At 34.5% G+C, this 26,748-nt stretch overlaps 1 protein-coding gene across 6 annotated transcripts in view; it reads right to left on the reverse strand.

Annotated features, from left to right (window-relative positions):
* Positions 1-7,481: 7,481 nt before the first annotated feature.
* Positions 7,482-26,748, reverse strand: part of LOC123552599 (uncharacterized) — a 50,758-nt gene continuing 31,491 nt past the window's right edge. For 2 of the 6 annotated variants that reach the window (XM_053540140.1, XM_053540141.1), the window contains exon 2: positions 7,482-11,063. In XM_053540140.1, the coding sequence (XP_053396115.1) occupies positions 8,728-10,722 (1,995 nt within the window). In that variant the 5' untranslated portion in view covers positions 10,723-11,063 and the 3' untranslated portion in view covers positions 7,482-8,727. Of the gene's footprint in view, positions 11,064-11,451; positions 11,712-12,846; positions 13,244-17,620; positions 17,861-25,677; positions 25,768-26,748 lie in introns of those variants that run through there. The other 4 variants (XM_053540145.1, XM_053540142.1, XM_053540143.1 and 1 more) reach the window with 4 other exon arrangements.

The following is a 26,748-nucleotide window of genomic DNA, read 5'->3' on the forward strand; positions in this document are numbered from 1 at the left end:
ATTAACGTCATTTCCTTGAAACTTCACAAAATTATAGAAACTATTGTAACCCTTTATTATACAAAATAAGGCTTGTCCGGAGATTTGATTGAAACTTCACATAATCATAGAGGCAATTGAGACAAAGTGCAGTGTCAACGAATCATAACTCTAACTTACCTAGTTTTTAGCTCAACTATACGAAGTATGGAGAGGTGTCCTACTCGACCTAGCGTCGACGTCGGTGTCGGCGTCCTTCTACGTCCGCACTTGGTTAAAGTTTTGATGCATTTTCACTTTCTCTCTGTAATTACTTGATGGATTTGTTTCAAACTTAAAATAGTTATTCCTTATCATCACCAACATCATATGACACAAGGGCCATAACTCTCACACCAATATTTCATGAATTTTCCCCCCTTTTTACTTCTAATTTCAGGTTAAAGTTTTAATGCACTTTCACTCTATCTCAGTTATTACTAAATGGATTTGATTCAGACCTAAAATAGCTGTTCCACCTTATAACCCACATCATATGACACAAGGTCCATAGCTCTGGTACCAATATTTCATGAATTATGCACCCCTTTTACTTAGAATTTCAGGTTAAAGTTTTCATGCACTTTCACTCTTATCTCATTTATTACTAAATGGATTTGATTCAAACTTAAAATAGTTATTCAACATCATCACTCACATCATATGACACAAGGGCCATAACTCTTGCACCAATATTTCATGAAATTATCGCCCCCCCCCCCTTTTAACTTAGAATTTCAAGTTAAAATTTTGATGCACTCTCACTCTATCTCAGTTATTACTAAACGGATTTGATTCAGACTTAAAATAGTTGTTCTGCCTTATCAACCACATCATATGACTCAAGGTCCATAACTCTGGTACCAATAGTTCATGAATTATAACTTTTTTAACTTAGAATTTCAGGTTAAAACTTTGATGCACTTTTACTCTATCTAAGTTTTTACTAAATGGATTGGATTTAAACTTAAAGTAGGTATTCAACATCACCACTCACATCATACGACACAAGGGCCATAACTTTTGCACCAATATTTCATGATTTATCCCCCATTTTACTTAGAATTTCAGGTTTAAGATTTGATGCACTTTCACTCTACCTCAGTTATTACTGAATGGATTTGTTTTAAACTTAAAATAGTTGTTCCACATTAGCACCCACATCATATGTCACAAGGTCTATAACTCTGGTACCAATATTTCATGCATTATGCCCCACTTTTACTGAGAATTTCAGGTTAATTTTATTGCATTTTCACTCTTTCTCAGTTATTACTAAATGGATTTGATTCAAACTTGAATTTGTTATTCCACATCATCATTCACATCATATCACACAAGGTGCAAAAATCACTCTTGCACCAATACTTCATGAATTATCCCCCTTTTTGTTTAGAATTATACTTATTTAATGTTCTTTATCTCTTTTATTACTTTTGACACAGACTCAAGCTATTGTCCAATACCTTCATTCTGACTGGAGTCATTAAACACTCTAGTGACAGCTCCAGCTTCCTCAGATGTGCCCAGTTTCACTATCCAGCATCGAAATAGTCGAGCGCGCTGTCTCCTGTGACAGCTCTTGTTGAATTATCTCCCTTTATTTTACAAAATAAGGCTTGTCCGGAGCATTACTTGAAAAGTATTAATGGCATTTCATTGAAACTTCACAAAATGATAGAGACCATTGAGGAAAGTGCAGTGTCAAAGAACAATCACTCTACTTTACCTAGTTTTTTTAATACAACCCTTTATTATACAAAATAAGGCTTGTCTTGAGCATTACTTGGAAAGTATAAATGGCATTTCATTGAAACTTCACAAAATGATAGAGGCCATTGATGGAAAGTCCAGTGTCAAAGAACCATTACTTTACCTTACTTAGTTTTTGAACTATCTCTCTTTATTATACAAAATAAGGCTTGTCCGGAGCATTACTTGATTTCATTGAGACTTCACAAAATGATAGACGCAATTTCTTTTTCTTTTTTATTTCTTTTTTTTTTCTTTCTTTCTTTTTTTTTGTGTGTACAAGTTACAAGATACAATACCTCTATGATATACCAAAATCTGCCCTGAATCATTTTCTAGACGGCTTTGAAAGTTGATTTTACACAAAATTTCATTCTCCTGCTTATTCGTGACCTTGCTAATAAAATCGGCAAGACACGAAATGTACGAGAAATAGCTGTTTACTTTATATGTAAGATCAAACTATCTTTCACTCGTAAACACCAGATTTTACTCTTTAACTACTGATAAAAATATAACATTTAATTTTTCGCTGGATGAACGATAGATCGAAGAAAGAATACATGATTATTAAAATTATACCCCTTTTAAAGTTAGAAATGTTGCTTTAAATTTTGCATGTAAGCAGGTTTCTCACAAACCACAAGGCCAAATCCTTTCAATCGTTACAAGTTTCATAACTGTGTCTTACAGTTTGTCAAAATTTTGCCCGTTTTTAACATAGAAATTGTAGCTAAACTTTTGCCTGTAAATAAGTTTCTCAAAACTAGTCCGGGCTTCATGCACAAGGTTAAATGCCTCTAAATGCTACCCTTTTAAGTTCTATTAGAAATTTTGTGAAAGTATTGCATGTAAGCAGGTTGCTTTCAAACGTATCACAAGTCTTTTGACTTTTTCATGTCCCTTTTAGCATAGAACTTATTATGAAATATTTTCATGCAAAGAGGTTTCTAATGAACTTTGTTCTTAATGCTTTCAGGTTCGGCATCGTGAGATGACAATCCTGGGTCAGATTTTATGTCTCTGGTTTACAGTGTACATATAAGAATGTTCTTCTTGCCATTTTACATGGTATTGCAGCTTTGTCACACCCTATATAGATCCCTTCAGATATAGCTCCCCGGGGAGCTGTATTCGGAACACGTTTTCGTATATAGCTCCTTGGGACAGAGGAGCTGTATAAGAACGCAAGCTTGTACTAAGAGTGTCATTTGGATATACGATTTCCAACACCACTTGGGAGAAAGGTGGGGATTTGTAAATTTAATTTCTCGAGCCATTCGTAGGTACAAAGTCCCGAAAACGGATGCAATTAGACCAGTTATGAACATGGGTTTAAAGTTTTGTATCTGGTCTAGCAGTTATGACCCTCGAGTCCAAATACATACTCGACCATTCTGTGACAGGCACCCATCTTCTGTGCTATGTGTCAGAATTATCAAATTAGGTACAAACGTTAATTAGGTGTACCTGAAGATTTTAGTTTCTTTTTGTCGGACTTGACGAAATAAGGTAGTTGCCTCAAAGTCTCAAAACTGTCCAGAAATGTTGACTGGCAAATATTGGTTTAGTACTAGTTATGACCCTTGCATTAGAATTAAGACATCATGTGTGAACTATTTTGACGCTATCTGGTCTTTAAAAACGCGACATAACGAAATGTCCTAAATAAGCCACCTTGTCCATGTAAGGAGCTATATACGGAACAAAGCTACTGGTCTTCCGTTTATAGCTCGAGTTTTAGCAAGGGAGCAAATAGCTATATACGAAAAGATGCCCCGAATATAGCTCCACGAGAAACTATATCCAAAGGGTGTCACACAGCTTTTAACAGATTTATATGCTGTATCTGATAAAAATATAACTGTAACACAGCGGGTTTCCATTTATGCGGACCCTCTGAAAAGTGAAAACCTACCCATGGACGTCATATTATTTAAAATAACGGCGGTCAGCTATTTAGTTTGTTTATATGGTTTAAAGCGAAATAAACAGCGGAAGTATGAGCGCTGCACAGCAAGAAAATATTTTCAGTCAAACAAACACGCTACATATCAAAAAGAAACTGTTATCCTAAGGTCAATGAGACAGTAATCAGTTTAAGCTGTTAATGTCGATTGGCCAGGTCTAATTAACAAATAAGAGAGTGGTTTTCAATTATTGTGTAAAAATTAGATGAGTAGCCTTGACCTTGACACTTTGACATAGTGACTTGCAGATGCGAATACATTCCTTCGTTGAACTAGCTTAAAGTGGGGGTATCAATTTAGCAGATCCTCAGGAAAACTGAAAAAGTGAAAAAACGGTACGGATGACACCTATATTTGAGCTTATTTTCAGATTTTACAGTATTACTGGAGTAAAAGAAAACGTTTAGCACTTTGTGCGATCATTTGCAGGGAATGTTCTGTATTGATTTTAAAACTGGCTGTGATTAGGATTTTCTGTGCTTCCGGGAAATCTACCCTTACCTTTTATCTTTTTAGTGTGTTTTTTTCGTCATCAGATCGGGAAAAACAAATTTCAGGGCTTGTATAGAAAACTAGATATTAGATATGTATTGGTGATGATTTGTAATGAGACACATACAGTCATATTAATATTGCAATATTTTTATTTCAGGCGTGTGGTTACAGACTTTTGTGTGATAATTTGAATGTCAAGTAGGAGACTTTAGTCAGAGAAGCTCTGAAAACTGTTTATTGCCTCCCACCATATACCTGTCATGTGATTTCAGCCAGAAAATGCAATATAATTAATTATCTTGCCTCCTACAAGTTTCTTGCATTTCTATTGGTCAATAGACGTCACGTGGAGACAGGATATATTCCATATCCTGCTAGTACATTTCAGATATGAATTTTGATTTTAAAAAATGGCTGCCGCTTTGTTTATTTACAAAATATTAGATTATAGCATGTAAGTAAAGGGTAGTCGGCAAGATAAAATCGTTACACAGCTTGTTGGTGACAGGATACGGGATATACGCTGTCTCGAAAATACATATCAGGCCCGAGCTTCACCAACAAGCAGTGTAACTAATTTTAACAACGACATAAAAAGCATGGAATTTTATTATTTAGTGTTTTATAGTTTACCTCGTTTTGACTCTAAACTTGGATCACTGTAAAGCTGGCTTCTTGGGAGTGTCCGCCTTAAGTCTTGAGACACGTATGAAATAACTGTAAACTTAGTATTTCTTTGCGAGTACGCCAGATGAAAATTCTTCTTAAAAACACATATAACTGATGGATAAATAATCGATGATGTCATATTCGTACTGTGTGTTGAAACATATCAAATTCAGGGGCTTTCATTTTGATGAAAAGCTATTGGAGGATATTGTATATCTAAAACAATCCATCAGCTTTCCTAAATAACCGGATTCTGTCCTGTTCGTGGATTTATTTATTACCTTAGTTTTTGGGGAATGAACCATTAAACTAGCCTGACTCCTTGAGTCCTAAGTTATATACTGCCCGATATTTGAGGAAATAAAAGTTGTTATTATTGTTATTATTATTATTCGTGCAGGGATCCTTTTCCATGATTGTAAGCACTATTAAAACAGTAGAGTTACTTTAAGATGTAGAGCGGACGCAGTGGTCCAGTGGTAACACTGCCTGTCTACAAAACCAGGGTCGCAAGTTCGAGCTTCCTCCGACTAAATATTAATACATTTGAAATAAGAGTCCCGTGTAAGGATGATTTACACCTGGCACGCTACAGAACCCAAAGAAGTTTCTGGAATTGGAGCGTCTTGCACTAATTACTGATTGTCTTCTAAGGCTTCGCCCATATGTGTTACCGCTACCGCTAGCGACTAAACACTATCAACATGCATCTTACCGCTAGCGACTAAACACTATCAACATGCATGTTGACGTTTACGGTTTCAAACTTCTGAAAGTGTTTTTCAAGTGTGCATATCTAAATATGGGTAAAAGATTAAATGTTTAGGATTGCTTATTGAAATATAAATAGAATGCACAACGTGTACCTGTATATCACAATGTATAGATAATACATGTACAAAACGTTTTATGAGTGCGATAGACTTAAAAAAAATACTTTTTACAGTCTTACTGTGATTTTAAAAATGTTCAAGTATATAATAAAGTACGAACCTATTATAAAATGATATATTAGTTTACTCTTGGATATAAGATATATTTGAAAGGGTTTCAATCATTTTATCAAGGTCAAGATATTTACTCGATGCTTTCATTTTCTTATGTTGGCAATTATGAAGATATTTCTTATTCAATTGAATTATTATGTTATTCAAAACATTAACTTGGATATACATGCATGTCATACAGTGCAGAAAACTTCAGAGTTTTATCGTGATCTTGGGATATATTTAAAGATAATTATAGTAGGCCTAAATTTCATATCTTCAAAAATAAACAATATCTACCCAATATCCATGGCCGAGTGGTTAAGGTCACTGACTTCAAATCACTTGCCCCTCACCGATGTGGGTTCGAGCTTCACTCGGGGCGTTGAATTCGTCATTTGAGGAAGCCATCCAGCTGGCTTACGAAAGGTCGGTGGTTCTACCCAGGTGCCCGCTCGTGATGAAATAATGCACGGAGGGGCACCTGGGGTCTTCCTCCACCATTAAAGCTGGAAAGTCGCCATATGACCTATCATGTGTCGGTGCGACGTTAAATCCTAAAAAAAAAAAAAAATGTTAAAACGAAATAAACATGTGTGTATGTGTGTGCGTTTGTGCGTGCGTGTGGGTGGGTGGATGGTTGTACGGGTATTGCGTGCGTGCGTGCGTGCGTGTGTGTAAACAATATTGTCTATTAGTTTAAAAATAGTATTGTAACCAAGCACATAATCAGTAAGTGCAAAATCACTTAAATCTGGAAGTGCCTTTTCAAACAAATGACTGTAATGCATAACATTTAATTGTAACTGTAGCTCTACATACAAACTTATCTTATATATTTAGCCAACTTATTTACATTCTGATGTGGACCTTCTTCGTTTAAATCTAATATCTAATGATAGAACATTTGAGTGAAAGATGAGCATAATATATCTCTTTAACCTATTAAAGTTCTATAATGGACTGGTCCATCATTCAATTTTGGCAAAACCATTTATTATTCGAAGGGGTGTTCACCGAAAATTTACAGACTGAATAGCGAACAGTGCATACCATAATCAGCCGGCACGGACAAGAAGACTGATCTTGGTCTGCACTGGTCGCAAAGGCAAAATCACTTGCCCACAGCAGGCTGAACACTGACATTCTTTACTCCCTCATTGATATTCATAATTAGGCCCTACTTTATTATAACAATGATTCCTCTTTGTTTGACTATATATATTTTCTCAATTCGAGAATATTTTGTAGTAATACAAATAAGACTTCAAACTGTTATTTTATCGGGTTATTTTTTGTCGAATCTGTGCAACGGCTGTATACCTAAGCAAAGGAAATAACACAACTAAACTACATATCTGTCCGAACCTTTTTCTCTTATTGTTACTGATAAAATTAGATTTTTAGCATTCTATGAGAGACCTCCTGTTAACAAATGCCGTTTTTCTTCTATTTCACACGGGTAATCTTCTAGAAAGGTTTTCATATCACCTGAGAAACATTGAAAAACACACTGATGTAATGTAACCGTTCAAGAATAATATTTCATTTCATGCTATGCTTATAAAGGGATATATACGCAGCTAAAACATTTCATTTTATATAGTTTATTATGTTGAATAAATAAATAATTAAGCAACATACTTCAGTTTTACAAATGGAAATGAAAATGTTCTAACATCTTAATTTAAGACGGCAAATTTAACTACTGTTTCAGTTCTGCCAGTTTCAAAGAAGCTTGTAAGCTGATACTAAAAAGCTATGCGTATTTTGTTTTCATTGAAACTAGCGAAAGTATGGGATTAAATCGAAAGAAAGGCACGGTGAAAGCCGAAGAGCACTTGAAAATCTAAAACTTAATCTAGCATATTGGATAATCTCATATTCTAAAAACAGGTCACAAATACAAACTCTTTTAACCCTTACCCTGCTGAATTTCTATAATGAACTTGTCCATCTTTCAATTTGGACAGTACCATTAACTGTCAAAAGGGGTGCTTACCAAAAAGATACTGACTGAATGGCGAACAGTGCAGATCATGATCAGACTGCATGGATGTGCAGGCTGATCATGATCTACACTGGTCGCAAAGTCAGAATCAGTCGTGTCCAGCATGTTAAGGGTTAATATATTCTAAAAATATGATAGAATATCTCTTTCCATCAAAACGTTTGTGACTGAATCATTCTTTAGACATTATGTTGAAATTATACTAACAATTATGCGCGGCGGACTAGATCCTCTAATAAACAGTATTGAAAAAAATGATTATGAAATAGCACAGACTACTGAATAAAATTTACCGATTCTAAACTCTGTAACATAATTATGCTATTAATGGTAAGCAGTCTTCCGTTTTCACAGGAAAATAACATTACAAAATAGTTGATCTTAAAGATTTCAAACTTTCAAAAAAAATGTTTGATCAACGTCATTTCTTTCTTTCAGCAAAATGACTGCATATTCCTTTAAAAGATCATTTACAAACGTTTAGAACTTAAATCGATTTAGATAATAAATGTGTGTACGTATTTAATATTTAGCACCCAGAAGACAAAGATCCCATGTCAAAATTTCAAATTTGATGAGACATGCAAAACTGCGATCCATTCATGCTATAGCCTACATTATTCTGCAATTGCAGTTCCTCTATATGGTAACATTGCAAGCATACTGTTTCAAATTGTTTTCTCTTCACGAAGGAATTTTTGGGTGTCTGTCCATAATTTATATAATGCAACTATGTTTACTAAAAGACTGAGCATTTTGTTTAGAAATTTCGCTATTCGAAGCCCCGTATAAACAGACACGAAAAGTAATTTGAGGCAAGTGTTCATTATGTATTGTACTGATTTGTCGCCCTTAGTTTCTCTCTTACTTTGATGAAATTGTTGTTTGAGATGTTATTAATAAGATGTTTCGAATTGTCAAACCACTGTTTCCCTTCGTGATAGTTCATATACTTTAATGACGTCATGTTACCACGTGACATATCCTCTTTATTCTCACTGGTGTAATGTTCATGCCAGTGTGGAGGAGGACTTTGCTGAATATCACTCATATAACTAGTTACACGTGTTGCATTTTTCTCATGCCTTAATGTAAGCCGGACTATTTCCTGAGAGTAGTTCTTTTTATCTTCTTGAGGAAGACTTACATGTATGTACTTTGGTCCCTTAATATCCATACGTGGAAGTCCCGGCGGTTTAAAATTCTGGATTTCAAATTCAGAATATCCGTTACGGGTATCATTTTCACTGTTTTGCTCAGTAACGTTTACATCAACCTTATTATTAAACGTTATTGATTTCCCTTTCTTTGGGTATTTACTTCGATCCTCTTTTATAGAACTATTTTGTACTGAGTTACATGTCGCGGAAGTTGTTGAGCCAGAATCTGATTCTATATCTGCAGCTTCAGTATCTCCGTCCTGCATAAGTGGAAGTCTTATGGTTTTATTTTGTTCTTCCGCACTTTCTTTTGTTTCGATTTTTGGCGGAGTAACTGTTGACCTGCTTGATGCGTGTCTGTGAAGAACATGTGCGGTGCCTATTTCTCTATTGCTCCGCCTGTGCAACATTTTCCGTGGCGATTCTGGAGCTTTCGGCTCAGTTCTTAAAACAGTTTGCGCAACCACTGGCATAGCATCTGAAAAAGACGTCGTGAGGCCTTCTGAACGACCGTCAGGTGCTACCGCAAGAAATCTGTACAATTTAAACTCTTTCATAGGTTTTTGTTTCGAATTTTTCCGATCTTTTGAGCGTTCTTTATAAGATTTCACACTATGTGTAGATGTTACTTTAGAGTCTCTAGAAGATTTCGTCCCATAAGACATATTTGGTGTGCTCTTTGTAGACATGACTGACACACAACCTGTATTAACCCTTGTATTATCAGGGTCAGATTTTTCTTCAAGTTTGTTTTCTGTATTTGATCGCGGGAGGACTTTTGTGTTATCCATTTCTACTGAGCGTTTAGGTGAAACAGACAAGCTGTCTCTCGTTCTATCGCGGCTTTGATTTCTCACATTCACGGTACCAGATTGGCATTTCTTCTCACTCATCCCTTTTTTCTGTATGTCTTTTGAAGTTTTCGTTTGAAGAAATGCAATTACATGCTTCATATTAAGTCTATCTGGATCGTGATCATTAATTGGCGTAGTGCTTCTAGGTAACTGATTAATATTAAGTTTATACCTTTTACGTTTCTGAACTTGTTCAACGTAGTAACTATCTTTTATTCGCTGTAGCTCCAGTTCACCGGGAGTGAGTGGCACAGACCGCCGAACGCCATTTATTGGCGAACAAAACCTAATATCCGGCGAACCACATATACTCGGCTTTGGAAGCTTAGTTCGGGTGTTATCGAGTTTGTTGTTTTTATCTTTGGTTTCACCTTTGTTTTCCGAAGAATTCAGAGATGACGATGAGGATACCTGGTCGTTTAAATCCTGAACACTAAATTTTATGGCTTCTTTCATTTCTGAATGTACTTCAGGAACTTTTTTCTTGGCGTACTTTTTTCGCTGTTTATTTGTTGTAGTTTGGTCTGTGTAACTAGTGTTTGTTGTTAGTTCCGAAATGTTAGCATCAGAAAACACAGAAATGTCGTCTGCTAACTCAGACCGATGTGAATTCACTGACTTTGCGTCAGATCGGGTGTCAGAGTTTGCAGAACTCCGAGTAACTGCTAAAACCGGAAAATTACGAGCACTCATTGTTCCTTTAGAATGTGCTTTCTTATCAGGACAGCGAGCGTTATTGCTAGAGAAAGGTACCAACCTTAAAACAGTCGGTTGCCATGTGTCTGTCATTAACAAAACAGCACTCATCTTGAACAAGAAATAAAAATGCTACAACTAAATCTAAATTAAGGAAACATAAAACACTACTAGCACTACGGAAAAAGAAGAACGTTTTGCGGAAAATCTCCACTTTTCAATATTTTGAGGTCACAGTTAAATCATCACAAAGTTACTCCGCAAACGGAATTTTAAAGTCACATTTTATCGCATCTACACAAAATGTTCACGATCCATGATATGTTTCATAAATAATTCCATCCATCCGTATCTACTATCTTCAATGTTTTCTTTTTATCGACAACCGCTTCCATCCCTTTCATTAATTCTCTAAGTACGCCCAAAGAAGTGCTGACTGACTTCCCGGCTACCTGAAAATATAAGTTCAGTTCAAGTTATTTATGTTGTAATCCATTATTAAATTCAATTAAAAACATGTTTAATCCCTAGAAAATAAGACAGCGTGCCAAAAATATGGTAGATTGTTTTTGCCTTACCAGCAAAAGTGATTAACAGTATCGATTCTGTAACATTAAGGTCAATGCTGATTTAAGTTTGTATCCGGTAATTAATCACTTTAAAGGTTTGCTGTTTAAACAGGAACACAAAATAAATCCCTACAAAGTTACAAATATTATAGAATTCTCAGCTGTTTTTAAAATATTGTGTAATCTTCTCAAACAGAAGTCATAAGACAGACGGCACAAATTGAGAAAGGCCAAACTGACACGAACCCTAAGTATTGACATTTTTACTTACAGCGATGAAAAGGTTATCTCACAAACATTAAAGTATTTTAGATCCTTTTCACTGTACTATTTTCGGGCAAAAGATATTTATTATTAATTCCAAACTTTGAGTCTTCCTTTTGAATGCACGACGCCTCTGTTTACACGAAATACGATCATATTTGAATGGAGCTACCCGAACGATTGAATAGAACCAGCATTTTGTAAGTACAAACATTTTAATTGATGTCCTTTTATATTTGAATAAAAGCCTAGAGAATATGATGCTCTCTATAAATTGCTTTGACTATTCGACAGTATTCAATTTACTTTCAAGCACTAGAAACCGACAGAAAATAAAATCATTATATGAGCCGCGCCATGAGAAAACCAACATAGTGGGTTTGCGACCAGCATGGATCCAGACCAGCCTGCGCATCCGCGCAGTCTGGTCAGGATCCATGCTGTTCGCTTTCAAAGCCTGTAGCAATTATATTTTATAATATAAACCGTTAGAGAACAGCATGGATCCTGACCAGACTGCGCGGATGCGCAGGCTGGTCTGGATCCATGCTGGTCGCAAACCCACTATGTTGGTTTTCTCATGGCGCGGCTCATATGACAAAACATTTTGGTCAGGTTTGATTTGTTTTATTTTTACAATATGGATATTATAATAAAGTAAACCAAAAGATTTTAAGTGACATATGTGTTGTTTTATTAAGAAAATAATTGTAATGAACACAGGTATATTTTGGTTAAGTAAACAAATACTAAATGTTCATGTAAAATAAAACTTGAATAGTGTGTTTTTATTGTTATAGTATTTTCTGTTTTCTTTTTGGTTGGGTGGGGAAATCGACGAAATGTCGCATCTATAAAGAAATAATAGACCAATTGTCTTATTTGACCAGTTAAGGTATTCGACCAGAAACCAGTTGGCAAAATTTTAACTAGACCAGTTGTCTTTCGACCAAACGTCGTGCACAGTGTCTCTTTATGCATTGATGAATTACAACCTGCATACCGGAAGGGTGAATAGATATATAATAACTGGTCACAGCATAAAAATTATCAAAGGCCTGCAGCTCCTCAAACACAAAACATGTAAAACATGCGCAGCTACGCTTGGTACCGGTTTTATTTACTAAATTTCATTTAAATAACAATTAACTTAAAAGTGTTTAATAAAAATCAAAATGAATTAAAGTTAGTTTTTAAATATTTTTGAAAATTTTGTGTTAAAATATATTTGTATTCAAATTTACTGTACTGGCGTTTAACAGATAAAGAAATATTTATGTTAAATGATATTTTGCGTGACAAACAAAATAGCATACTGAATAAAACAACTACCGTCGTTTCGTGTTCCCTTTAGCGCTAATCCGTATTTCACTGAAAAAATCTTAGCTTTTTGAATCCCTACCTTTCTACATGTTACACGAAACATCAAAGTGCCACTTGAAATAAATCCGCTGATTTCTAATGTATATTTGGGTTGATCGGATTGTCAAATAACTGCTAAAATATTGATAACAACAGTATTGATCCAATAATCCATTTATCACACAAAAACTCTAATGATAAAAGAAGCACGGTTTAACAGTGACCTTGGTCATCTGATCACTGGTCAAACAACCTGCATTTGTTTTCCAAATTAAATCGAAGCACGAGCTATATATGCTAGTCGCAGAAGTAATACAAGAAATGCAGAATCCTATAAACTAGTATTCCTTCGTTAATTCCAGTAAGACTCGCGTGAAAAACGTGCTAGTTTGACTTTTAATATAATTCTAATTAAAACTAATTATCGCCGCAATTTTTCAATGATGTTTCTACCTAAAGAGACGTAAAATGAATATTATTTCCATTGTAAAATATATACGCATAACATTTAGTTTACCTTGGCGCTATAAATCATTCCTTTTTATTTTGATAGACACCGACTTATACATTCACATGACCTTGTTTTTGTGTGTGTGTAAGATGGTGCCAACTGCTATTTTGTAACCTATTAGCTGTGTTAAATTGTGTAATAACGGACGATACTATCTCAAACATTTTACATTAATGTCAAAAAAGTGTCAACGTTCTTCTATGCCTGGCTGATTTATAAGATACTATCAATTAATGTACTTAGTGCATGCATTGTTTAAAGAAATTTAGTAACCAGTCAAAATTTACTATTTCTTTCTTGTCTTTATTATCGTAACAACATGTTCTCTTGATTTCACTTACTGGACAACCCCACAACTGGTGTTTTTTCTAAGTGACATGTCTCTGACTAAAAACGAGTTCGCGGGGGAGTAACAATATTTATTTTATTTATATTATGTCAGAACACTGATTTTGCTCCGACAAAAATATTCCGTCGGTCGTTTTTACCTTCCTCCTAGTTTCCTGGTGCCTGCGTCACAAATATTTAAACACACTTTTTATGGTGATAACACAATTTTTTTTATTGTTTCCAAAATGCTTCTGCAATTCACTCTTTGACAAAACTGAAATACTTCCTAGAAATAACCAGAAAATTCCATGCACCTTTCAATGGATTTGGAGCGAGAGGCCGTTGTTGAATTTGTTAGCGCATCTCGGCACCGTTCGTAAATGAGTAAGATTGTCCTAAATTCGGGTATCCGAGTACATATCTATCAACGTGCATGTCATTCATTTTATTGCGATGACATTCAAAACTTTGGTGTAGATTTATTTATTTAAAAATTTATTGGCTATTGACCTTGTGCCTTTAATCCAACAATAAGCTTAGTCAATCAAACAATTTTGATATAAAGTGTTTAAATCCATTTAAATTTATTACATGATAACTAGTTTGTAAACTTTTATAAACGTGCGAGTTGCTTTAATGTTTCGCACGTGCTGTAGATATTGTCAGTTTGTTAAGTGTATGTACACACTTTGTTTTGTAAAATACACAATCTTATTCCTTAAATAATTGTTTTATTTATAACAATACTAAATTCCACCTTATTTAAAGGAATGATGTGTCATTTTTCGAGCTTATAGCAAATTTGCTGACTTAAGATCTTACTCATACAATGCAGCGAATTCCAGACGGATGGAATATCTGTTAACTTCGAAATCAATCTGACTAAAGTACATCTCATATTACGCTACGCATAGGATCTGACAACGAGCTATTGATGGCCTCGTTCTGACAACCCTTCCGCTAGCCAATCAAAAGCTAACTTACAACATTCTGCAAGCTTTAAAAAGCCGTGGTTTTTGATATCAACAATTTTTATGTCGAAAAATGTCAGATAGCCGGTTAGCTCAGTCGGTAGGGCACTTGCGCTGTAAGCGGGAGGTCCCGGGTTCGAGCCCTGGATTAACTGCAAATTTTTCTTAAACTAGAGTGACATTCGAACAAGTTGTCTGATTGGTTCAAACAAAAATAGATTTGCGAAAATAAAAATAGCAATATTGGAAATCCAAAATATACAGAAGACGAATGTGAATGGGTCGTTCTCAGATCTTCGTTTAGAAGATCAAGTACTTTAGTCAGATTGCTTCGAAATATCCAATAGTATAAAGCAAAAACAACAAAACTAGCACACACATGCACAAAAGCTTCATGTTTTGTATTAGGGCACTTCTTTTTGTTGTCAACACTTTAAGGTATAAAGTTGGAACTCGCCAAAGATTAACATGTTATAGTTTATATAGTTAGAATGTTAAATATCTGATAAAATTCTTCCATATTTACCTTTTTACAAAAAGATATCTTTTTATGGTATGAATAAGTAGTGAAAAGTAAGTTTGTGGATTTGATATCATATGTAATGAGAAAACTATGTGGCATGAAATTACACCATTAAAACCATCTGGCAAAAAAAAAAAACACAATTCCCGCCATCCATTAAATGATACGATCTTCGCCATCTAACAATTTACACCGTCCCCGACATAGTATAACTTCCAAATGACACCATCTCAGCCATCTATGAAAAAACACCTGACATTTTGCGCCGCAGATCTTACAAATTACACCGCCTAACATTCTACACAATACGCTTCCCTCCGAATTACAAATTTAACCACCGCCAATCTTACGTTACACCACCCAGTCTCTCCCGTAATTTTACAAATTACGTCTCGCGTCATTTTACAAATTACACCGCCTTAATCTTACAGTTTTAGAAAGTTAAGCTGTAGGGACAGATACGTTGACAGAATTTTGATTATAGAAATCCAATTGCAGTCTATTAATACGATGCTTCTGTGCGGCAAACAGAATTATACGGTTCGATTTATTTTCAATAATGTATAATCTATGTTCTATTGCGGATAAGTATGGACCATTTGACATTGAAAACACACTTTGCACACTGTGGTATTACAAAGTATTCAACTATAAGTAATGTATCAAAAACATAATATGAAATATTCGACGTTTATGACAAGCTTTAATCCGATATTAATTTAAATGTCTATGAACCTACACAGCAGGTCACATTCAAGGACAAAAGAGCTAACTGTGATCAAATGTGTTCCTACCTAAATACGCAGAAGATTCCTAGGAAAGTAGTTCCATCCTTTGCTCAACCAGACGCACCGCGATGGTTAGAATAAAGATTTTGCTAGATGGATTGAATGGTGTAATTTGCCAAATGGTTATAATGGTGTTATTTGCCAAATGGTTTTAATAGTGTAGTATGCCAGCCAGATGGTTTTAATGGTGTAGTATGCCAGCCAGATGGTTTTAATGGTGTAGTATGCCAGATGGTTTTAATGGTGTAGTATGCCAGCCAGATGGTTTTAATGGTGTAGTATGCCAGATGGTTTTAATGGTGTAGTATGCCAGCCAGATGGTTTTAATGGTGTAGTATGCCAGATGGTTTTAATGGTGTAGTATGCCAGCCAGATGGTTTCAATGGTGTAGTATGCCAGATGGTTTTAATGGTGTAATTTGCCAGATGGTTTTAATGGTGTTATTTGCCAAATGGTTTTAATAGTGTAGTATGCCAGCCAGATGGTTTTAATGGTGTAGTATGCCAGCCAGATGGTTTTAATAGTGTAGTATGCCAGCCAGATGGTTTTAATGGTGTAGTATGCCAGCCAGATGGTTTTAATGGTGTAGTATGCCAGATGGTTTTAATGGTGTAGTATGCCAGCCAGATGGTTTCAATGGTGTAGTACGCCAGATGGTTTTAATGGTGTAATTTGCCAGATGGTTTTAATGGTGTTATTTACCAAATGGTTTTAATAGTGTAGTATGCCAGCCAGATGGTTTTAATGGTGTAGTATGCCAGCCAGATGGTTTTAATGGTGTAGTATGCCAGATGGTTTTAATGGTGTAGTATGCCAGCCAGATGGTTTTAATGGTGTAGTATGCCAGCCAGATGGTTTTAATAGTGTAGTATGCCAGCCAGATGGTTTTAATGGTGTAGTATGCCAGATGGTTTTAATGGTGTTATTTGCCAAATGGTTTTAATGGTGTAGTATGCCAGATGATTTTAATGGTATGATTTGCCAGAAATTTGTCAGATGATTTGTAAGATGGCAGGTTTGGTGTAATTTGTAAGATAGCGAAGTTGGTATAATTTGTAAGCTGGCAGGGTTGGTGTTATTTGCAAGTTGGCGGGTTGGTGTATTTTGTTAGATGGCGGGGATGGCGTAATTTATAATACGGCAAGGTTGGTGTAATTTGAAAGATGGCGATGGTGTTGTAATTTGTAAGATGGCGCGATTGGCGTAGTTTGTAAGATTCTGTAGCTGGTGTAATCTGCAAGATGGCAAGGTTTGTGCAATTTGTAAGATGACAGGGATTGTGTAATTCTTACGATGGTAGAGATGGAATATTTTCTAAGATGGTGGGGTTGGTGCAATTTGTAAGATTGTGGGATTGGTGTAATTTGTAAGACGGCGAGGTTGATGTAATTTATAAGATTGTGGAGTTGGTGGAATTTGTAAGATATGGGAAATGGTTTGGTTTTCAAGATGGCGGGAATAGTTTAATTTGCAGGATGGTATCATCTGAATGTTCAGCTATGATTTTACAATTTATACAGACAGTTTTCGCAATGTATTTAACTGTAAGAAAAAATAAATATGGTCAAGTTTAATCTGAACGTTAATAATAATAATATTATTATTATTATTATTATTATTATTTTTATTACTAATATGTATTTGAAGTATGACTTCAAGTCAATAAAACTTAATATTAATGAAAAACTTACTGCATAACATCTTGTCTTAAATTCCTGTCTGTCTGTTTGACCGTCTGTCTGATTAGATTTTTTAAACCCCAACATAAAAAGAAGCAAGTTCCACAATCCCGGATATCGAATTAACGAATAATTAATAGAAACAATTCCACTGAATAAATGGATACTTTAGCACTGGATACCTCTACTCCGTTCGCGAAAACAAAATGATAGCCAAATAAATATTTATAACAGATATCGTTTTGGTGGAAAAGGTTTAACTTTCATTGACGATAAGCTATTGATATATACAATCAAAATCGATTCATTCATTTGCTATCCAAACTGTGTGATAACCATCAATTATAGAAATATATGGACCATATACCTACCGCGGAAAGATTATAATACAAATTCAACCTTGTGGATATTATCATTTTGCACTTGATATATTTTACCTACTTAATGGTAACTTTTAAAACATGGTTTATAAAAGAATGTATGCAAATTTGAAATATGAATGTTATGTCAGAACCATGATTAGGTTTACATTTCACAAATGTATATCAAAGCAATATTCAAATTGAATTCATGTAAACCCCTCACTCTGAACTTAGACATTAACGCCGGAGTAAACGGTAGTATATACAGGTTCTGATGTGATTCCAACATTATCTAATTCATACATACATTTAAGTTACAACACAGACCTGTCTACAAGAGACATTAGGTTATGTCTTTATAGCATTTTATTCTGGAAAATAATGCATCTTTTCACCTAAAGTCAAATGTATTAATTTAAGCGTGAAATAAAAATATCATTTTTTTGTTATGTGGTAACCAGGGTATACCCATTAGGTTTAATTGACAATTAAAAATACAAGTGCCGTCTACTGAGACGCAGACAATGTCTTTTCCACCATGCGCAGAATGTCCTGGGTTTAAAGGAATGAAACAGTCGTAGATGTATGGTGCCCAGTTTATGATCTAAGTAAGTCTGCAGTGATACCACTGCTTACAAAAATTACTGTTGTTATACGACCATTGACGTCCACAGTAAAATACTGACGACATTCGGAAATAGTTCGCTGACACTGGAGAGATACGATATATCTGTAAGGAAAGACTACATGTATATTGGGTCACAGGAGGAAGGGCAGTACCCACTGTGGATTATGCGGAAGAATACATTCACAGCAAGCTATGTCAGATCAAACAGACTGATATCATAAGAGTTTACCGAGATAGACTCACTATGCCAACAGCAAATGAGAATGACACGCCGAAATATATGCAAGACCCAAAGGGGAAAAATATACCAGTCTATGACGGCGTTTGGGTGTGAATAAGAGTAGAAACAACGCACAGATGTATTCTTTTGTGTAGACGGCGGAGTTCGACAGCCAGGCCCACCAAAAAAAAAAAAAAAAGACCTGGTGACCTCTTTGGCATTGAAGCAGCATAGGCCATTTCTATGTCCACGACAGATGAAAGAACCTTTGGAACTACGGTCCTTCCACTCGAATTCAGCACAAACTGACCGTAATGCTACTACTAAAAACAATGCATCTCAGAAAGCCGGCGGATCAAGGTGGCACTTAAACAAATGAGCTAAACTACCAACACATTTTATTTTTATGTAGCAGTAAATGATTCATTTTTCCATTTACATGTGTGAATTTATTTACATTCTCATTATATCTTGTATAAGTTCACTTTAATTTCAATAACAATAACGTATCGGTAATATTTATTCAAAGGAATTCAATCTAGTTCAGGTAAATATAATCCGTTTAGTTCAGGTAAATATAATCCATTTAGTTCAGTTAAATATAATCCGTTTAACACTTCTGACTTACCTGATTATGAATCTTATGAAAATAATCAAAACGTGTGTGATAATACCTGTTTTCCTAAAAGGTTTTTGTGTATCATAAACGGATACATTAATTATCACCGTAAAGTATAAAGATCCATGATGATTTTTTTATATGTGTTTTACGGCGCACCAGCACAGTACAGGTTATATGGCACAAAACAGAATTAAAGAGTTGGTTTCACATCCCAATGAGGTATAGAATTAAAACTTTTGTTTCTGCTGGAATTACAAAATTAGAGCAAATTAAAGAGTTCAATCCCTATTGATCATTCAAGGGTAAGATAGTGGTGCCAAATATTTTCATTTTTAGCAAGATCCTCCCGTCCCCACGAAACACATGGGCCATAAGGAGTCATTTACAGAAAATATAATATATACAACAAAGCATTATATACTACTAATGTGGCTATTAAACGTTTACTGAAATTCCAGGCATGTTTCGGCATAAAATGGTTATGACATTTAAAAATTCATTTTGTAAGAATAAAATTACGTTGATGCATGGGATTTAAATCGTCCAGCCGTTATTAAACAGAACTTGATAAGTGAATATGACTTTTTTGCTCAATGCCTTAAAGGTTTAAATTTATCTTATTTTATCCCATCTTTTTATATATCCATTCGTTTCATGTATGAAAGTGGAATATCTGTTGAATTGTGAGTGTGTCTAAAACATTTTCTTTACATTGCGTTATTTCGTATATATTATTACGCGACAGATACATTTGATACGGAATTATCAATTGTACTGTTCCATGAACCGAAGAATAAGAAATTCAATGAATTCAGCGAAAATTGACAATAATGATGCTATTAGATCCTATATAAAAAGATTTATGACAGGTAAAAATCGACTTGCTATAAATGGAAATAAAATTACACTATCAAAGATGATGCGTTAAGAATAATCATCTGTCTGTCAACTTCATAAGAGAAGTTCTTTAACCTGGAGAATGTAAGGTAACTGTACCATTATCTGTTGATTATACAAGAATGATAGGTTTCGTACTACTAATTAGTCAGATGAATTTCAACATCGCGAAAAAAGGTGAAAGTTTTACAGTTATTGCTCTGGCAACTTTATTTAACACTGTTTGAGATACATAACACAGTTTCTAACAAGGTATTAAAGACTAGACTAGTATCTTTATTCTTGACGAAATCCACACAATATTAATTTTGTCCGTTTCATGACGTATTCATTTTCAGAGCGCCGCTTCGACGTTTGGGGCTGTGACGTACTAATAGTGATGTAAAAGCAGTGATATTATCGCGTAATAACGTAACATTTTCAGTCTTCTTTGTTCAATAGGAAAACAAGCTGGGTCTTGTTAGAGTTTTTAATTGATGTAATTATATCTAAGATTCTAAGATTCATGGTCAATTAAAAGTCTTTGACACGTAAAAGAAAAAGAACCAGACATGTCGTTGTTAGAATATACAAAATAGAATTGTCCGTTGTTTACAAAATACAAAGTGAAAATAGATTCCCTAGACACAGAATCAACTCTTTTATTATCAGTATGTATGCTTCATCACTTAGATTCACAGTCTATTAATGCCATTTTGTTCTGTATACCACGATTGCAGATGGCTTGGGCTGTCTGGGAACTACAACACTACAGGTTAATTGCTTTACTCGAAGTGAACTTTTCTTTCAAAACAAAAATGGTATAATAACATCTATTTCATTAATACTGCTACTATCTATTACATTAATACTGATACTTGATTAAAAAATATGAAAACGATATTTTACATTTTAGACATAAGTATTGAGATGTTATGTTATGACGGTGTGCGTGACGTTGAGACGGTAAAATGGATAGATATTGGTTCACAGCGTAAAACGTTTTTGTAAGACATTAACTTAGATCAAAATAAGTACACAGGTACGGTAGGATTGTAAAGTCACACTCAAAGAACGTAGCCCCCTCCATACAAAACCCACAACAGAACATCGTTATGATCGTAGACTGATTTTTATAGTGCTCAATGTCCATTTTTATGGATTTTGAGGTTTATGCATCATCACGTAATTCCACTCTCATGTAAAGAAGATGAACGATTTACCGGCTGATACAACCCGAACCATGCCTGTTTATTTAGGACTAAACTTTAATACCTGTCTCTTCAATTTTAGTTGTCATACCCATGTTTCTAATAGCCTTTTTTATAAATCCGTGTATGAAGTCAAATATTTGTTAATATTATATGATTTTCATGTTGAGAGATTGTTTGATAACACCTGGTAACCTGGTAATACACCTCAGGTTTAGTTGACAGTAAAAGGATCAATTGAAAGTACGTCTTAAGATATGTTTGTTATTATCAGTAATAGGAAGTTCATGCGATTAGTAAAGCTCTAATAATGTGTGACGGTTCTAGCTTTAACAGCATTGAGGTAACCATATCTCCGCGATTAATGACATTTCTATTGCGAGATAGTATTTAAAGTGACATTCTGTCGTTATGTTATCATAACCGTTTTCGTTTCTATGCCAGTGTGCACTAATCATTAAAATACCTCATTTATTAAGTCGTGGAACAAAACTTGACATTTCTCAAAATAAGGTCCTTTGAAAGTACGCAACGCAGCCAAACAAATCAAGTACATACGCAGTTTGATTGAGTCTGTTCAAAAAAGGTAAATATAATAAGCATAGAATGCAACCGAACAAAAATATATCAGACTCATCTCATATCTTGTCGAAACTATCTAATGTTAAATATTTCTCATCCGTTAAATTTAATTACAGATATTCCATCTAACTGGGGCAATTATCATATTTTAGATATCCCATATTTTGTCATAATAACAGACATAATGTTGATTCATTCAAAAGATTTTCTTTATGCGATCTTTTATTAACGCAAAATTGAAGTTTAATACAATTTTAATGGCTATGTTTATATAGATCTTCAAATTTGATAATATAGTATATATAATAGATAAAGAGAAAATAGAAGTTACTGCGCCATATATACGCTCAAAATAAATATCTGGCTTTTATTCCAAAACGTAAAAAGGTTTATGAAAAGTACAAGTGATTTTATGATAAATTGAAAATTAGAAATAAAATTGCACTGCAAAATTCAATGATTATGTATTAAACATTAATCGGTCTAATAAAGTATTTAGTCTGTCAACGCTATAGAAAAAAAAGTATTTGAGCAAAAGTTAATTAAACTTAAATGCTAAGGGTTATGTCCCCAGGTTTGAGAACGTACTGATGTCGGTGTCATATTGTATAAATTACAATTATTAGCGTCAGACTGCTTTCAAAACTTTGTCAAAGAAATATTACATTTCGATCAATTGCCAATCAATAGAAGTAATCACGAATAAAGGCATCTTCTTAAAATACTTTTATACATTAATTGATACAGAATAAAAATGAGTCATGGTTATCAATAACGAACGAATCATTTTGCGATATATCCGTTCTTACTACAAAACTGGCAAGTTTCATGTGAGGGACCGCAGAAAGATGGCTATATTACATAGGTGACCGTCCGTATGCGATATTTCCAGGTCTTCGTCCGCCTCTAGGATGTAGGTGACCGTCCGTATGCGATGTTTCCAGGTCTTCGTCCGCCTCTAAGATGTAAGCTCAACTGCGCTAAGATGCTCATGTGGCTGTCACATTTTGTTACGAACATAAAGTACATCAATTTTTTGTTTAATCTTCTTTCGCTAATTATTATTATCATTAATCATTATTACTATTCTTATTATTATCAGAATAGTTTAATCTATTTAGCAGGAAGTATTATTAAATCTGTTGTTTTCATTACCTCCCTTTATACCACTGATATCGTATAAGATCACGTGCAGTGTGGTGCTTTTCAAACCATGTCATTATGTATAACCTCTATTTGGACAGCTTATTTATCTGCTTTTAATATAAAATTAAAAGTTTTATGAGACTTTAACACTGAATAAATATTTTTGAATACTGTTGTAAATGTGCTATGATCAATTAGGAAAATATGTTAGATAACGATATTACAATATGAAAACCCCTTTACAAAAATTAAAAAGGCTGACTTGTTATCTTTCGCCTAGATTGCCTTGTAATGCAAATAAATGTAAATAGGTCTAAAAATTTTGATGATTAAGCTAGATTTCAATTTTAAAGACATTAGCCATGAATGTTCAAATGAACAAGTTACCAAATTTCCGAATGTCATCGCGTTTTTTTATCTCCGAAGTTTTCATACTGGTAAATGAATTATATGTGCAGTCATCATACTTCGTCTACCTTGCTAAACGTGAGAAATCCTTTAATGTTTCGCACGTGCACTTGATGTTATTGGTTTGAAATGTGTATATACGCAATGTGTTGATTTATAACAATGACTGAAGTAACCGTTTATTCGATAAGTCTGTGATAGGTCTGTGCCATAAGAAGTATGTGTACTTTACAGCCTGTTTGATACATTTGCATCTGAATTTAGTATATAAAATTAAAAGTTAGGGTAGATTTCTCGGAAGCACAGAACACCCCAAACACAGCTATTGAGCCATGTATCGCAAAGAAGGCAAACAGTGACGGAAAAATGTAGCAGATGGGTTGCTTCAAAAATCCAACAACAACTACAAAAATGGGTAAGTGTAAGGGTGTTGGAGAAAGTTGAAAAAAAACAAGGATGAATGTTAAACAGGGAAAGTAAAGCTCCAAAAACACAGTCTCTCTACACCGCTGTTGCAAATCGATGTTTATCCTTTCTTTTTGTTGGGGAGGAGGGGTGGGGGTGGGGGGAGGGGATACGAATATAAAAGGAAATTGCAACATGTCAAGAACATGGCACCTCGTGTTATATAGGATGTCCCGGCACAATCGCATCACACCCGTATTGAAGTAGTCTGGTTAGAAGCGTAAGATCACAAGACACCTTCATTGGTTGTACCGAAGACTAAAACCGTGATGTGTGGTAAGATCGGGGAAGCTATTCCGCTTAAACTCAATTTGTTGTATACTGAATGATACCATTTTTAGATTTTGCCGTATTTTAAATGTCTGTCGTTAATACGCATATGGGAAACAACTGTCAATTCAATATATTGCTTTTGGAATACAAGCCGTATGTTGTACATACCTTTTACAGAAATAAAATAAAATATAATACTGTATTGTACTTATCATGACTTACTTTAACTATTCTTTTCTGAAAATATAGTTATTACAACTTCCTCTATAAGAAAACAGAATAATTGACATAGCAGCAATTTTCGAAACAAAGCAAACATAAAAGGAAAAATCTCCGGATTTTCTAATTAACGTGTAATTAATAATAAAAACATTTCCACTGAATAAGTCAGTACTTTGATACTGAATAAAGTAACCTATTGGTAAATAGCGCACGGAAAATTGATTGCTAATATAAACATTATATAGTTAACGAACCTATGACATGTTTCTGGCGGCAAGTATTGAAACATAAAATCAAAATCTGTTCATTCTATTTACTGTATCAAGACAAATTATAGAAAATATAGTCAATATTACTATCGAATAAAGGTACAGCAAATAGATATGTTAAAACTCGTATAATATAAACAAATAAGTTCAGGAAAATGGCGTACCTTATGTGGTTTTAGCACGACTAAACCTATATTTGCACGAAGGCGCAACACGAGCTCGTATATAGAGTGCTAGTTACCACGTTAAATACACCGTTGCCATTTGATAAATTGTTTATTATATACGTGTGCTCCTTAAATTAATTTGAATAATTTAACTGAGTAAAATGACGTCACAAATGACGCCATCCCCGCAGTTAGACGATTTTAAACAGTTCTCTAAACGGGTAAATTTCTTTAATCAGTCACACGTTCAGTAAATAGTATAAGTGCCCTACGTGTTTAGATACACACTACGTTAAGTAGGGAGCCTCCGTGACCGAGTGGTTACGGTCGCTGACTTAAGATCACTTGCCCCTCACCGATGTGGGTTCGAGACTCACTCGGGGCGTTGAATTCTTCATGTGAGGTAGCATCCAGCTGCCTTACAGAAGATCGGTGGTTCTATCCGGGTAAAATAATGTTTGGATATAAGAATATCGGTTATTTGGCAATGAAAATGTTAAATTCAAAGTTAAATATGAAAGCGTTACAACTGGGTCAATGTATTTTGTAATTAAATCGTAATTATTTGTATTCTGTTACATGGCCATTGTTAAAAATAATCGTTACACAAATATTTACATGTTTTAAAGCTTTATCATACAAACTGTCGGCATATATGTTTGCAACTTTGTCAAGGACCTAAATGCCCGCACTCTGAACTTCGCCAGGTCCTTTTATCTAAAACAAGAACAAAAACCCTATAGAAGCTATAAGTTTTCATTTATGATATTCTCAAGAGACTTGTTAAAATGTATCTTAATATATGGGAACAACGACATTACATATTGTATATTAACACAGAAGAAAGGTATTTTGAAAGAAGCATATTAAACTATGTTAATGACTATATGTAGTTTACCCACTCAAACTATGTAAAGTCAACTAATTACATACTGTATCTTCTTGGTAATATATTTCTATTGAAAAACAAAAATTGCAAGAATTTTTCCTTTTACGTTAGCATCTCGTTATGCTTTGGGGTTCTAATTAAGCTGTTATTGATAGAACAATTACATTGAACACGAATACGTTTATATGTTTGCACTGAATAGCTCTACTCTTTATTAAATGAAGATTATTTGTGTGCAGCACATGGACAATTGATAGTCAAATGAATATTTTATAACAAATTGCGCTCTTCAGAAACATTTTGGTGGCAAACAGACATTGATACAGACAGTAATCAAAAGTCGATTAATTCTACTTACATGAAAACAAACGTTGTTACCACCGATTAAAAAGTGCACCTGTTCAATTTGAAACTAATCTCCATTCACATATACAAAACATGCATATAACAGTTCGAGCAGTATTATATATAATTTACATCAATTTTAAGCTATCAGCTGTTTCCAAACAAGCTAAAACCAACAGAAATACTACCTTCCAAAAACGCAGCAACCCCAAAAGTGTATGTATGAATGTGTAGACGATAAAGTAAATCATACTGACAACAAGGCCAAACCAGAAATATAAAGGTGCATAGTGGAATACTGCCTTAAAATGGAAATGGAAAGAAAACACTACTGGGGAGCTTAAACCGCTTAACCGCGCGCAAATCCTCGTTCTAATTTCCCTCCATTATCTAAAGTTGGAGCACTGTGTAAAAGTTATCTACGCAAGGTGAATCCTTTACCCACGCCAATGAAA

This window comes from Mercenaria mercenaria, chromosome 4 (genome assembly GCF_021730395.1).
Source record: "Mercenaria mercenaria strain notata chromosome 4, MADL_Memer_1, whole genome shotgun sequence".
Taxonomy (NCBI): Eukaryota; Metazoa; Mollusca; class Bivalvia; order Venerida; family Veneridae; genus Mercenaria; species Mercenaria mercenaria.